General features: G+C 40.9%; 1 protein-coding gene across 7 annotated transcripts in view; it reads left to right on the top strand.

Moving 5' to 3' along the window:
• Positions 1 to 14239, top strand: part of qki2 (QKI, KH domain containing, RNA binding 2) — a 61841-nt gene extending 47602 nt beyond the window's left edge. The window contains exons 5-9 of one of the 7 annotated variants that reach the window (XM_076297925.1): positions 2652 to 2739; positions 3197 to 3484; positions 5815 to 5889; positions 6510 to 6568; positions 10863 to 14239. In XM_076297925.1, the coding sequence (XP_076154040.1) occupies positions 2652 to 2739; positions 3197 to 3484; positions 5815 to 5889; positions 6510 to 6526 (468 nt within the window). In that variant the 3' untranslated portion in view covers positions 6527 to 6568; positions 10863 to 14239. Of the gene's footprint in view, positions 1 to 2651; positions 2740 to 3193; positions 3485 to 4485; positions 9940 to 10862 lie in introns of those variants that run through there. The other 6 variants (XM_076297923.1, XR_012990048.1, XR_012990047.1 and 3 more) reach the window with 6 other exon arrangements.
• Positions 14240 to 14845: the final 606 nt, after the last annotated feature.

The following is a 14845-nucleotide window of genomic DNA, read 5'->3' as shown; positions in this document are numbered from 1 at the left end:
CAAACTCAGACTGGCCCGACGGCCTCATCGCCTGTCTGAACTCCCACTCACACACTCACACACTCACACACTCTCCCACTCACACACTCTCCCACTCACACACTCACACACTCTCACACTCTCCCACTCACACACTCACACTCACTCACACTGCTGTATGGCACATACTGTAGGGCAGACACACACACACACACACACACACACACACACACACACATATACACACACACACCATAGACAGTATTTTATGTTATTTCTTTTTCACTGCAGTTGTCCGGCTGAAGAGAAATAGGGTGCAGACTGCAGTACATTCACATTGTCATCACGTTTTGGATCACATGTTTTGGACAACATATGGTTGTTGCTGGAAGCCTTTTTAAAGTTATCATTTAGGACTGAGGACTGATGGTGTTTACAAGGAATATAAAAGCGACTTTATATCACTTTCTAATTCAGTGTATTTCTTTTTGTATTGTTATAATTATAAGTGCTTCACCTCACTGTGTGTTCACTGTGGGCTGAGTGTGTTAAATGCAGAGAACAAATTTCCCTCACGGGATCAAAAGAGTATATATACTTATACTTATACTTACGTATGATATAACCTTAAACTGGTTGTCAATAACCTTGCTACTCTTGTGATTACGTAACCTCGGGAACCTGCTTGAGATCTGTGAGCTGGTGTAGTGGCTGGGTTGATAGAAAATTAGTTTCCATGGTATTTATCATCTGCACTGAAGGCAGAGGGTGTAATCCCAAAAGGTTGCAATGAGCATCTGATCTGCAGTCTTATAAGACTGCGTAGGGTATGTATGCTCTCAGAAGGTTGCATTGAGGATCTGATCTGGACACTTATAAGACTGCGTAGGGTATGTATGCTCTCAGAAGGTTGCACTGAGGATCTGATCTGGACACTTGTAAGACTGCGTAGGGTATGTATGCTCTCAGAAGGTTGCATTGAGGATCTGATCTGGACACTTATAAGACTGCGTAGGGTATGTATGCTCTCAGAAGGTTGCATTGAGGATCTGCACTCTTAAAAGGCTGCATATGAACAGTGGCTCATCTCACAGGATTTGCAATCTCAGAAGGCTGTGTTAGAAGGTTGCTCAGGTTGCTCAAAGGTTTGCATTGAAGAACGGAGCTCTGCAAAGGTGGCATTGGGGCAGTGTCTCATCTCACTGGGTGCTTTGAGGATTTGCAATCCTAGAAGGTCGTGCTGGGGCGGCAGCCTGCGTTGGCATGGTGTGGCATCTCTCGCTGGCATCACCCTCCAGGGTTGGGCAGTGGCGCAGCAGTCGTTGGCCGAAAAGAGCTGATGACCTCACTCTCACAGACATATGGACAGAGAGAGAGAGAGAGGAGAAGTGGGGAGAGAGAGAGAGAGAGAGAGAGAATGAGTGGGAATGAAACGGGTGTAGTGGAGAAGATGGCGGAATCCCAGAGGAGCGTTGTTCCGTGGGTGTGGTGGTACAGTGATAGATGGAAAGAGAAAAATTATAGAATGAGAGAAAGAAAGGAAACGAATGAGAGAGAGATTTAGCAATAAAGAAAGAGAGAGAGAGAGACAGAGAGAGGAGATATAGCAATGAAGAGAGAGAGAGAAAGAGAGAGAGGAGATATACCAATAAAGATATACAGAAATGCAGCAAAGAGAGAGAGAGAGAAAGAGGGAGGGAGAAATACAGAGAGAGAAAGAGAGAGGGAGAGATAGAGAGAGAGAAAGAGAGAAGGAGAGAGAGATGAACAGACAGAGGGAGAAGGGGATGGTGAGGAAAGGAGGGAGCTGAACGCCAGAGTGTAACACGATCTTGTTTCTTTAACCTTGTCCCTCTGCACACTCCCACAGGCTTGAGAGTTACACAAGATGAGTCTCACACACACACACACACACACACACACACACACACACACACACACACACACACACACACACTCACACATGCTCGCATCTACTCACATGCCTGCTAGTTTTTTGGCAAAAGTGTAACTCAAGCTGTGACTACGAATGTCTGACAGTCTCTCTCTCTCTCTCTCTCTCTCTCTCTCTCTCTCTCACACACACACACACACACCCACACACACATACAGTACGCACACAGGCCACTCCTAACAGCTGCATCCCAAAAGGTCAAAGGTCAGGCAGGCCGAAGAGCGTCTAAGACACACAAACATGAGCATGTGTGTAATGAGATGTAAACTGTGTGGCGTGATATCTGATGAGAGGAGATGTTGAGTTAACGCCTCGCCTAATCTGCTCCAGATGTGTGTGTGATGGGACCATATATCACACACACACACACACACACACATACACACACTCTCTCTCTCTCACACACACACACACACACACACACACACACACACACACACACACATACACACACACACACACACACACACACACACACACACATACACACACTCTTTCTCACACACACACACACACACACACACACACACACACACACACACACACACACTGCAGCTGGAGGGGAAAAACCTTTGGACATGCACACAGCCCCAGATTGGAATGCAGTGTGTTAATGTGTATTTATTTCTCTCTCTTTCTCTCTCTCTTTCTCTCTTTCACCCTCTCCCTCTCTCTCTCTCTCTCTCTCTCTCTCTCTCTTCTGCGTGTGTGTTGACAGGCTGAGGGCGAGGACAGTCTGAAGAAGATGCAGCTGATGGAGCTGGCCATCTTAAATGGCACTTACAGGGATGCCAACGTCAAGTCGCGTAAGGATGACATCATCATATTTGTCATGAGGGTGTTTGTGTAGGCGTTTGGGATGTGTTTGGGATTATTATGGGCTACACATGTCTTAAAAAACATTTCTGTGTGTGTTTGTGTGTGTGTGTGCGCTTGTGTGTCCCTGTGTGTGTATGTATGTGTCCGTATGTGTGTGCTTGTGTGTATTGTCTGTCTGTCCCTGTGTGTATGTGTGTCCCTGTGTGTGTGTGTGTGTGTGTGTGTGTGTGTGTGTTTGTTTGTGTGTCTGTGTGCGTGTGTGTGTGCGTCTCTGTGTGTGTGTGTGTCTGTGTGTGTGTCTGTGTCCATGTGTGTGTGTGTGTGTGTGTGTCTATGTGTCTGTGTGTGTGTGTGTGTGTGTGTGTGTCTGTGTGTGTGTGTGTGTGTGTTTGTGTGTGTGTGTCTGTGTCTGTGTGTGCATGTGTGTGTGGGTGCATACAGCAGCCCTGGCCTTCTCTCTGGCAGCCTCAGCCCAGGCTCCCCGCATCATGACCGGCCCCTCCCCTGTGATGCCCACGGCCACCCTGCGGGCACCGCAGCCCACCCAGCCCACCCTCATGCCCCTCATCAGGCAGATCCAGACCTCCGCTCTCATGCCCGCGGGCACCCCGCACCCCGGCACCCTCATGCAGCAGTCGCCCGAGTCGGGCATCATCTATGCCCCCTACGATTACCCCTACACACTGGCGCCTTCCATTCTCGAGTATCCCATTGACTCCACTGGAGTGCTAGGTAAGTGTGTGTGTGCATGATGTGTGTGTGTGTGTGTGTGTGTGTGTGTACGTGCATATGTGTGTATGTGTGTGCGCAGGATGCAACCTTTATTGCATGTTCTTATAAGCATGAATCACTGCAACTTTTTGGATGTGTGTGTGTGTGTGTGTGTGAGAATAGATGGTGTGTGCATGCATACTGTGTGCTATGCATGAATGTGTACCTCTTGATGTTAAATTCTGTGACAAACAGTTCCATTGTAGCGTGTGTGTGTGTGTGTGTGTGTGTGTGTGTGTGTGTGAGAGGTGAATTGGCTCGGGTCAAGCTCCTGTCCCTGAACCCTTAGCATGGCTCGACACCAGGGCTTTATATTTAGTAGAGTGATGGCAAGCAGCAAGCAAAACAGCAGGGCCGGGTGCAAATTGCACTCGTGCTTCAAACCAGACGTCCTTCAACTGTTTTTAGTCCCAGTATTAGTCCTTGCTTCAAAATCAGCCACTGCATTCACCGACCCACCAGCACAGCCAGATGGCAATATGGCTATATTTATCCACTAATGGAAAAGCTGACTGTGAATTATTGATTAATGAGTATTAATGAATTAATTAGTGATTTGAAATTAGGGGGTGTTTGGATTATAGATTGTCAGATTAAACATTTAGTTTAATGTAACGTATGTGTAAAGACGACTCTAAGGCGTTTTCTAGACTAGAAGCTATTTTTAAATTATAGCATATATTAGCTAATGGGGCAGTCTTATAAATCTTATATTGGCTTTCATTAGCTTGAATGTAAGCTTGTTTCAAGTTCCAACACTGTTGACGGGCAGGACAGCTGTATACGTTTGAACTTCCAATTCAATTTAACTTTTAATTTAAATACCTGAATTTAAGGAAAGTGGACTGGTGAAAATGTAGTGTTTAGTTCATGTGGGGTTGATGTAAATTTGAACCCTTGAGTTTGGACACTAGCGTATGCCTCAAGGAGACTAATGGTCTCCATCCTTTCTCTTCCTTTAGGTATGGCTTTCCCAACGAAGGGCTAGTAGCGCTCTCCGATGAACTAGCGCCGAGCACGCCTCTGCCCAAGTGTTAATGCGTGTTTTGTTTTACAGCTGCCTGGAAACGAACGAACGAATAAATGAACAAAAAAACAAACAAGCGAAAACTAAACAAACAAACGTATGAAAGCGAACACAGACGTAGCATTAAGTCAGTCAGTCAGTCAGACAGACAGACAGCCAGACAGACAGACAGACAGACAGACAGACAGACAGATAAGAAGCTAATAACTACTGATGTTTACACTGGCCGTAACTATGGAGATTACTTTTAATTCATCTCTTTATGTCTAATGACTCATGGATTAAAAAATAATGACAAACAAGCAAACGAAATGATATATTTTAAACTATTTTTGATCAAACTGATGTATTGACGCTCTCATAAAGCCTTATAGTAGTCAGTAGAGCTGAATGTGTACAGTTTGAAACACTGCAGTCTGGTCAGCGGGGATGTCTGTTTAGGGATCTCTAAAACTGGAAATGATCGAGTCTCCGACTCCTTAAACTTCTTATAGGTGAGATTATAAAAGAGTGCCTCAGAATCTGAAATGTTCGAAATGCTATTGAAGTAAATGGAATTCATTTTTGTGCTTCTTGGTAGACTTTTCCTGGTTCTGAAAAGAACAATCTTGATTTACATAGCGCTCCATGAAAATATTCTACTTAAAACTAAAAACTAAAAGTTAAAAATCTATGACTACTTTGAAGCACTGATGAGTGTGCTTTGTTATGTGATTACTGGTACAAACTCAGTGTGGATTTGACCAGACATAAGACTAAATGTCCTCCTTTAGTAAGGGCTTATGACAGCCTTATGTTGGTGGAAGGCCTGGAAATGCTATTGTCTATTTTTAAACCAGGGAACACTACTTCACAGTTCGCAACATGTTTATATTTAAACGCAAATGTTTGTGTGTGAGATCCACAAACACACACATCCCCACACCCCAGTACTACAGTGTTAAATCCAATCCAAGAGTCTCTAATGAAAGCGTGATTGGTTTTTCTCGTGCCTTACCTGTGCTTTTGTTTTTGTTTATGTTTTCTTTGGTTGTTGTTTTACAAGTTTTTCTTACATGCTTGATGGATGGATAGATTTCTACTACATGTGTGTTTTTTTGACTTGTGTGTGAATTGCAACGACTGTAGGCTTGCCTTCTACTATCTGACCAATACTGACCGTGTGTGTGTGTGTTTTCTTGCCGTGTGTGTTTCTGAAATGATCTTCTGCCTAATCTCATTCCCTCTTTTGTTTTATTGGGTAATCCCGTTACCACGCGAGCAGGGGCGGTGACTACTAAAGTTCGAAGGCACGATATGCGCGTCCACCCCTACCAAAGGGTTGTGACTGCCGATCGAGGTTAGTTTAGCTCCAGTCTTCTCCTTGTGTGGTTATGCCTTTTAAGTGTGGATTGAATCTGTGTGTAGGTATAACTTTTTTGAGTGTTGTGTTTTGTGTGCGTGTGTGTGTGTGTGTGTGTGTGGTCTTACATGTGGGTCTCTGGGATTGGGTTATCAGGGAACACAGTCATATTACATTTGCAAGTCTTAATTTTAGATTGCCTCATGTCGCAACACATTGTGTTTGAAGTTGTATTTATAAGCTTGACACGTTTCCTTGTATAATTTCAAATCCATTATCACACATTCTGGTGCACTTAAATTAATTTCATACATTTATCAAGACGGCAGTGATTTTTATAACAGGCCAGAGGTGCATTCAAATTCTGTGAACAGAGGTGAATTTTTGGGGCAAACCTATTTTTTTCCTGAATTTTTGAACTTGAATGTTTTTTTATTCCGTGTAAACATTCCAAATTGTTCCATGGTTCTGAAATCCATGCTTGTTCACCAAGAACTTCTTTCTCCGACTGTTTGAACATTTGCACATTTCAACATTTGCAGCAATTTCCCAACGTAGACGTAGAAGTGTTTTGAAAATGTACATGATGAATATTTGCCTTTGTTTGCTAATTTCAGAGCACCTCTGGTTCTAAGCTGGTCTGATTAGGCCAACCCAGAGACTGGACCAGATCAGGGTGTGTAGATCTCATTAATTACTCATTAATTACTCATTAGAGAGACTTTCTCCCAGGCTTGCATGGGGCTAGCTACAGTATATTGGGGAATGGTTTTTCTGGGGTCTTAGGAGGTCTGTGAGAGGCTTTACATTCCCATACCAATCATCAGACCAAACTTGTACTTCAGCTCTCAAGGAGACGCTGTCAGAAGCCCAGTATAGGTCATGGACAGTTGCAGTAAATATTGGAACGAAATAAAAAACACGAAAAGAAATAACCAAGAAGAGAAGTCCAGAAGCCAATTCCCCTTTACATGTTACTGCTCGACCTCTAAGATCGACCCACCAATGGCCATTCGGAGGGGACTGTGTGTAGTTGTTAATAAAACAAGGCCACAGACTCCTCTGGCAACGAGCGAGTAGTGTGCCTAGCAGGGCAGATGTGCAGTCGTCTGTGTCTTTAGACGTGGCTCTCGACTGCCTGATCAGAACTCTGTTATTTTGATGGTCATGTGACGGCCTTGTGACACACTGGCAGTTGATGAGGAGTAACAGAGTCCTGAAAGGCAGCCTTCACTGCCTCTCTGCACATCCCCTCCACCTCCCTTTTCCAATATCAGTTGCGGCACTCTTACTGTTTTTTTTTTTTTCCTTTTACCCCCTTGACTTTTGTCCTTGACTTGTCTCACTCGTGTCAGTTTGTGTTTTTAGCAAACCAAGCCATCGTTCCAAAATTGAAAGAGGGAGAGGGGTAAAAAAAATGAAAAGCACATTCCTTTTTGAGCTTGGAGTTCTCAGAAATCATTCTCAAGCTAGAGTTCCATGTAGTTTTCCGTTGAAGTGCACTCGGAATCTTAGCCAGCCTCGTTCTCGTTTTAGTGGCCACGTAACGATCTGAGTCTCAGGCAATCTTACTCGATCAGATCACGGAAGGACCAGGATGTAAGGATATTGCTAGTTAGCATCTGCGTGTGTAATTCGAGGATGTCTGCTATTCCCTGTCTATTCCCAATGTTTGAATGCCGTTTTACTCTGTGTAGTCAAAAATAGACATTTGAGAATTTGAAGAGACATGCCTCTGTAAGCTACTATAGATACAGGAAGTACACCTTTAAACTTCCTGGCTAAATCATGTCTGCCACATTCACCCCCCATGTTCAGATTTTCACCTTTAACAGAAACACACACGTGTATACACACACACAAACTTTTTCATTGTATCTGCATTGTCTTAAGATCGTCCTTTTAAACATTTTTTTTTATTTATACATTGTCATTGCATTGTATGATTTCATTGGATTGCGGATTTTTTTGTGCTCTCATTGTGAATTGAGCTTGCATCATGATGTTCGTGTCTGTTTCTCGTTTTCTTGCTTTTCATTTGCTAATTTCCTTTTTTTTTTACTCCAGATTAGTTTATTTTTCATTTCCTTTGTGGCAGTCCTTATTCACAGCACTTTTTATTTCTTTCGACGCGTCATGTTCAGCCTACTGCATGCCTAACGTAAACATGAACTGGGTCTAAGGGAATCTCGCAGTTCCAGTTTTGAAGAGAGCTCTGTAACAGACCTTATAATGACTCACATTTGGAACACCACCGATGTGCCAAAACTGTACATATAAGATAAATGCTCGCTTATAAGAGAAAGTTAAATGTGAGAACCTACTGATGGATGACAGCAAAGCTTATGTGAAGTTAGTATTATAAGATCTTAACACAATCTTAACTATGTAATGGAGAAACACATTTATATAAATATATATAAACTGACCCGATTAATGAGAAACAACGGTGAAATTGCACAATAGTGAAATCGATCTGGTTCAACCAACTGCCCTTGACATTTGTTTGTATTTCAATCTTATTTTCAGTATTTTGAATTATTGTTCCTTAAAAAAAGCACCAAAATGCGAATTGGTCTCCTACTTTCTTCCCCTTTACCAGAAAATCTGGCTTGAGAAAAATGTGTGGACCGTATAATGTCAAAAACAAAATGAAAATCAAAACAAAATGAAAAGCCAAAATATAATAAACTAGTTTAGGTAGAGGCTAAGTAAATTCTAACGTCTAATTTACATGTAAAAAGCCTTCCAATCTGAATTTGCCATAAAGCATGGGCAGTTTATAAACCAGATCAATTTCACTTGAATCATAAAGGGTATTATATTTTGACGGGGTCTGGCATCCATAAGCTTGATATCTCCTTTCCCCTGACACATACTTATATAACATCTCACATCTGTTGTCAAGTCACTCTACTTCCTGGTTGCTGCTTGGTCCTCCTGACCAATCAGGTGGTCCCACAGTCCCAGTGACCATTCTAACGAAAAGTGGTGCTACTGTACTCTTGTCTATAAGCTCTCGGTTGCCAGGTCCCGTTAAAAGACAATTACTTTTTTTTAAATTAGGTATCATTTTACTGGAGCCTTTTGTCTCAGAGGAGACATACCCAGGTCTTAAACATGTTATGGCCAAAGTTCTGTCCAATAAATGGTCATTGTGATCGTTGGCGTCTAATGGTTTAATGGTGTCACATTGCCATTAACGATCGTTGTCATGACTGCTGTCAGAATTTAGATGCCATAGCAGATTGTATATCATGCTAAGCTATGCTTTCATGAAAATGGCCACTGATGGTAATGTGATCTTTAATCTAGTAATCTTTAAATTAGACCTTTAAATTACTAGACCTTGACTGTAAGGTCACAACTTTAGAAATGATGTGGTATCTGACATGACATGTTTAGGATGTGAATATGTTAGTCTAATGATGGAAGGTTCTAGTAAAGTGCTACCAAAAAATGATACGGCACAAATATGAACTTTGCACTGAGAAGACGACAAATAGATCATTGCCAGCTCTAGTCTGTCTGCAGACAGGGCACACATGGAAGAGCTAAGTGAAAAAAAATACACAGAAACTCAGAGACCTCATAGAAAGATAAAATGAGATGAGAGAACTGCACGTTAAACGTATAAGAGAGAGAACAGAGTTGACATTTAAACAGAGAACTATTCCACATTTTTATTTTTTGGTTTTGTTGTTTTTTGTTGTTGTTTTTGTCTTTTTCTATTTGTTTGTTTGTTTTACTGTAAGCTTCTTTCATTTCATGTGGTTGATGATGTTGTTGATGTTATGTGATTGCAAAAAAAAAATAGAAAAGAAAATCGTATATACCTGTGTGGTTCTTTTTAAAGAAAAAACTTTATGAAAATGATGTGCTTAACTATAAACAAAAAGCGGTTATGATTTACCAGATGTCTATTGTATTTGCAAATAGCAACAATATGCTAGAGGGATCTTTGTAGGCAAAGATAGAAATATTCAATCTCAAACATTCTTGTGTCCTACAAAATATTTCCTTTTTATTAGGGGAGGGAGGGAGGGGGAATTCCACTTTACAGGGTGTTATATGGAAATGACTCAGTATTGGTATGAAGTTTATTTTCTATCCTATATTTCAGATTGATGTCAGTGAGTCTCAGAAGTAGCTTTTTTGTTTCGCTTGTGTGATAGCATTTTCCTTTTAGCCGCACCTCTGCAGAAGAAGAAGAAGTATGTTTTTTTTAGCTCTGCCTTGTATGATTAGCGTCATGTTTTCATACTGTTTGTAAATAGATACAAAAATTGAAAAGCAATAAAGTTTCCATGACTTGGAAAAAAACAACCCAACAAAAGTATAAGCTATAAGTTTGTTCAGTCTACTGAAACAATTAGCATATTAGCATTGTTTCCATAATGTCCCCCCTCAAATCACCTTGGTAACAGCTCATGACCATCCTCATCATCAGTAGTTGCTTTGATGCTTTTAGATCCAGGATGGCGGCCTAATGCTTATTAGCAGTCAGAGGATAACTACAGTGTCGATTTAATTTCTCCCATAAATCTCCACAGTTCACACGTTGATTTGGCTTGCAAAGACTAGCTGCTTTTGTCTCATGTAGCTCTCCACCTGTCCCTTAGTCGATCTTTATCTCTAGCTTTCAGATGTCTGTTGACTGCTACTAACCATTCGTAGTGCCATTTCAAATCCATTGAAACTTCATAATTGATTTGACCCCTTTGCTTCTGGAGAGGGAACAGCAGCAGAGCTCTTTACAGTAGCTGTGGTATAGTTTATTTGTCATGTTGTCATCCGACCGTCACTAGCTGAAACTAATCTCCTTTTTTCTATCTTTTTTCTTTTTGTCTCCTTTCTGTTTGTTTGTTTTTCCCCCTCCTCTTTTTTGTCGTTTATTATTTTCCTTCCTTTTTTATGTCCGTCTCTTGTTATTATTTTATTTTATTTTATTTTTTCTCCTAACCACCCAGCCGCCACCGGCAACTAACCTTTGACCTTCTGACCTCTGAACTCTTCACCCAATGATGACCTGACCATTGCCTGCCTGCTGACCAGTTCTCTGACCTTGGCTCGTCCTTCGCTTGTCTGTCTTGCGGTTGGCTCTGGTTCGGCGTTCTGGCGAGCCGGGACGCAGCTTTACCGCTTAACCCAACAGCGGCTCGGTGGTGAGGCCCATCCACTCCTCAACAACCCAACTTCCCCCCCTCTCAAAGACTTATTACCCCAACTCCTCTCACCCTCACACACACACACACACACACAGACACACACACATACACACACACACATACACATACAGACACACACACACACACACACACACACACATACATACATACACATACAGACACACACACACACACGCACACACACACACACACACACACACACACACACACACACACACACAATACGGTATACAACCTCCACTGGCCTTTTTTGGCTAGGTGAGGTAGAGTGGGGTGGGGGGTGGGACTCCATACCTGCACTGAGGCATTGTAAAGCAATAATGAGGTCCAGTCCACTTCCACTGATCGACATGACCCTACACCTCTCCATCAGCTTCACTACGGGCACACACACACACACACACACATACACACACACACACACACACACACACACACACAAACACACTTGTTGTAATGAGTAAAACTTTATGTAGATACACAGCTATATGAATGCACACACACACAAAGACACAGACCCGGAGGATCAGATTTTATCATGTTTTTGGTATGTTTTTCATGGTCTACAAGCGTTTTGAACGGAAAAAAAGTTGCCTTTCTGTAAGCATTAGATTTCACATACACAGAGCTGGGTGTCAGGTGGGCTTTGGGTGGGACCAGTTTGAAGAGGTTATGAGTGTGTGAGAGTGTGTGTGTGTGTGTGAGCGTGTGTGTGCGTGTGTGTGTGTGTGTGAAAGAGAGAGAGGAGAACATGTATGTGTGAGTCAGTTGGGTCCCTGATAGGTCAGAATTGACACATAAACATGTCCAGGTTGCTTCCTTTTTTCTATGGTAACAACTTCAAACTATGGGATGTATAAGCCATGTTTGCCTCCAACTCGCTTCCAACCCATGTCATACGCACACATCACGAAACCTGAGAATGAAATGAAATAACACTCAGCCCGAAGATCAACACTTTTGATGCAAAGGTGCTTCTGGACGGAAACGAGAGTATATTTTTCTCAACGCAATCCTTTTGTATCAAACTTCAGTATTGTCGCATTGTTCGATGAACAAAGATAGAAATCTTTCTTTGTTCGCATTGACAAGGACATTTTTAAGAGACCAAAACAGCCTTTTGATTGTTTTTGTTTTTTCCTTTTTTAAATCAAACATTTATTTTTGTCAGTGACAAAAATAATACCTAAAGAAGTGCCTTATTTTACACACGATTGTGGATTTTGAATGTCCCAAGGGATGTGCTCCTAACCACATATCAGGTTAATCTTCTAACTAATTAATTCAAGTAATAGACAAAAACACATAATACTGGTGTGTGCGATTTTTGAAATTGTGCTACTCATGTTGCAGTGAAAAATGTTTTGGTAAACACAATGACAGGAGAGACTAAACTATTTCCAGCATCTCACTTTTATTTTGAAGCCATCTGTTTTACATTTGAAGCCAAACCTTACCCATTATTTGCCAAATTTGTTGTACACACACACAGTTGTAGACTGCATAACTTCAGGTGCTCTGAGTAGTGTTTTGAGAAGCACCAAAAAACAGTAGCCTTACAAAAATTTACACATTTCACTTTTTTATTGTAGCTTTTTTTTGTTTGTAGCCTACTCCAGCTAGTCTGTGTACAGACCTGGCACATGGCCAAGATACTGGGGTTGAAGGTAGAGTAACTCATGCCACGTGCAACCATGCTATGGTCAAATTTTGGACTCTTTGAGCCTTATGAACTATTATAAAAACAATTAGGTTTCTCAAATAGTTTATCTCAACTGAACACAATTGTTAGGTATTTCGGGAAATAACAGTTTGATTCAGCTTCTGTTAATACACGTTGAACTGGAAAGAAGCGCTATACCCCCCCCCCTTTTGCCTTAACACTAAAAAAGACGGACTCCAATGTGTTCTTATCCGCTGATTAATTTCTTATGATCTATGCAACCTCGCATTTATGTTGCAGTCCTCTAAACATCCTTTATCGTCCTCCACTTTGGGTTCTGAAGTTGTTTGCTCACAGAGGAAAGTGGTTAAGTCGGAGTTAAGCCTATATATTTTTTTTTTTAATAAATAAAATACTCAAAAAAAGGTAGCCAGGCCAATCAGCATTTTAAAGCAGATATCTGCACATTTGGGGGTTTAGACAACACTGTGATGTTCAATTTGATAATTTCTATTTGATATGAGTCACAGCAATTAGCTAAAATAAGAAATATCACAAATCCAGTGAGGGAAATAACTATGCGCAAAAAAAAAATGTTTTACGTAAATATGAAAACATAAAAAGTAAATATGTAAAAAACAAAACTTGCATCGTTGTTTTTCCACTGCCATTGTCATCAGGAAGGTGGATGCAATCAGGAAGTTCAAGCTCTAGGCTAGGAACAGACCGCTTTTTTAAAGTCCTAAGCTACAGAACTGCCTGGTTTTGTGTCTCACTACATAGTCATGTGAATGGTTTCGTATCTTTTTCTGTTTCGTCATTTTACGCAGTGCCATGCCAGGAATGTTTTTGAAGGGGATGTGATTATGCTGATATGTTTTGTTACATGTGTGGGGAAAGACTAGAAGCAGTTTAAATGCAATATATATATAAACAGAATATATACACATGTGTGTATATATAAAATTGCAGTTGATGTGATGCCAGTGAAGGTCTCAGTGAAGGTTCATGTTTTAGCACGGCATCTCATCAGGAACTGGAGTTTGTTTTCCTTATTTAGTTGTGTTACACTATGTTTTAGAATATTTTTTGTTGAAGCCCTTTATATCATCAGTATTATCATGGTCACTTTTTGCTGTGTTTTGTGTGTATGTGTGTGACAGTTTGTGTGTGTGTGTGTATGTGTGTGACAGTTTGTGTGTGTGTGTGTGTGAATGAGAGTGAGTGTATTTTTTTTTCTTCCATTTTGTTTCTACATTCAACATTTCAACCCCAGATAGACACTGTTTTTTATGGTGCCCAAGTACTTGCCTATGTGAGGAGTGAACATCCTCTCCTATTTATAACCATTGTAACAAATTTATAATGTATTTTTCTATCATATTTTGTATGTGAGAAATAACATTAAATTACATTTCCAGATTTGAACAGTATGCCTTATTGCAAAAGACGATTTGATAAAAATAAAATAAAAGATGGGTGGGTGGGGGGTAGATTACCAGCCACAACCCTTCACTGGGGTCTCTCTTTCCTAATGTATAACAGAAAGCGATGCCATTAGTTGTAATTTGGGGGGGGGGGGGCGGCTGTAGTGTGTTACCATTAACTCTATAGGGGCCAGGTGGGTCCATTGGTGTAATGACATGAGGCCTTGCAGTATTTGGGAAAATATCTGGGAGTTGCTTGTACTTTCTATGAGAAAAAAAGTGGTCGACTGGAGGTCAAATGGCTTGTCTTTAATTTTGAGTTTTCGATGTTGCTTGCATTCTGTGCCTTTCTATGTAAATCAAGTGAGATATTAACCATTTAGTATGATTACTATTGTTTTAATTAATAATCTTTTCTGGCCAGCAGTACTAACATTTTGACAAGCTCTGTATCATTAACATCTGTTATAATTTCTTCTGTCTGCTTTGGTTCTATTTAAACATGAACTGTTTGAAAATTAAGGAGAAAATGAGTGTCAAAATTAACTTTTTACAAATTATATACATGCTGGACAAAATAACTCTGTACTGAAAATAGCAGTATATTAAAATCATAGTTTTTAAAATAAACTAACTTTGTCACTGTCTCTCTGTAGCTTCTTAATGTGCCTATA

Source organism: Alosa pseudoharengus, unplaced genomic scaffold (genome assembly GCF_046254945.1).
Source record: "Alosa pseudoharengus isolate Yale_2024_CS ecotype anadromous, Long Island Sound unplaced genomic scaffold, YU_APseudo_1.1 YU_APseudo_1.1_scf_21, whole genome shotgun sequence".
Classification (NCBI taxonomy): Eukaryota; Metazoa; Chordata; class Actinopteri; order Clupeiformes; family Clupeidae; genus Alosa; species Alosa pseudoharengus.
Note: the sequence above shows the minus strand (reverse complement) of the source record. Positions and strands in the feature narration are given on the sequence as shown.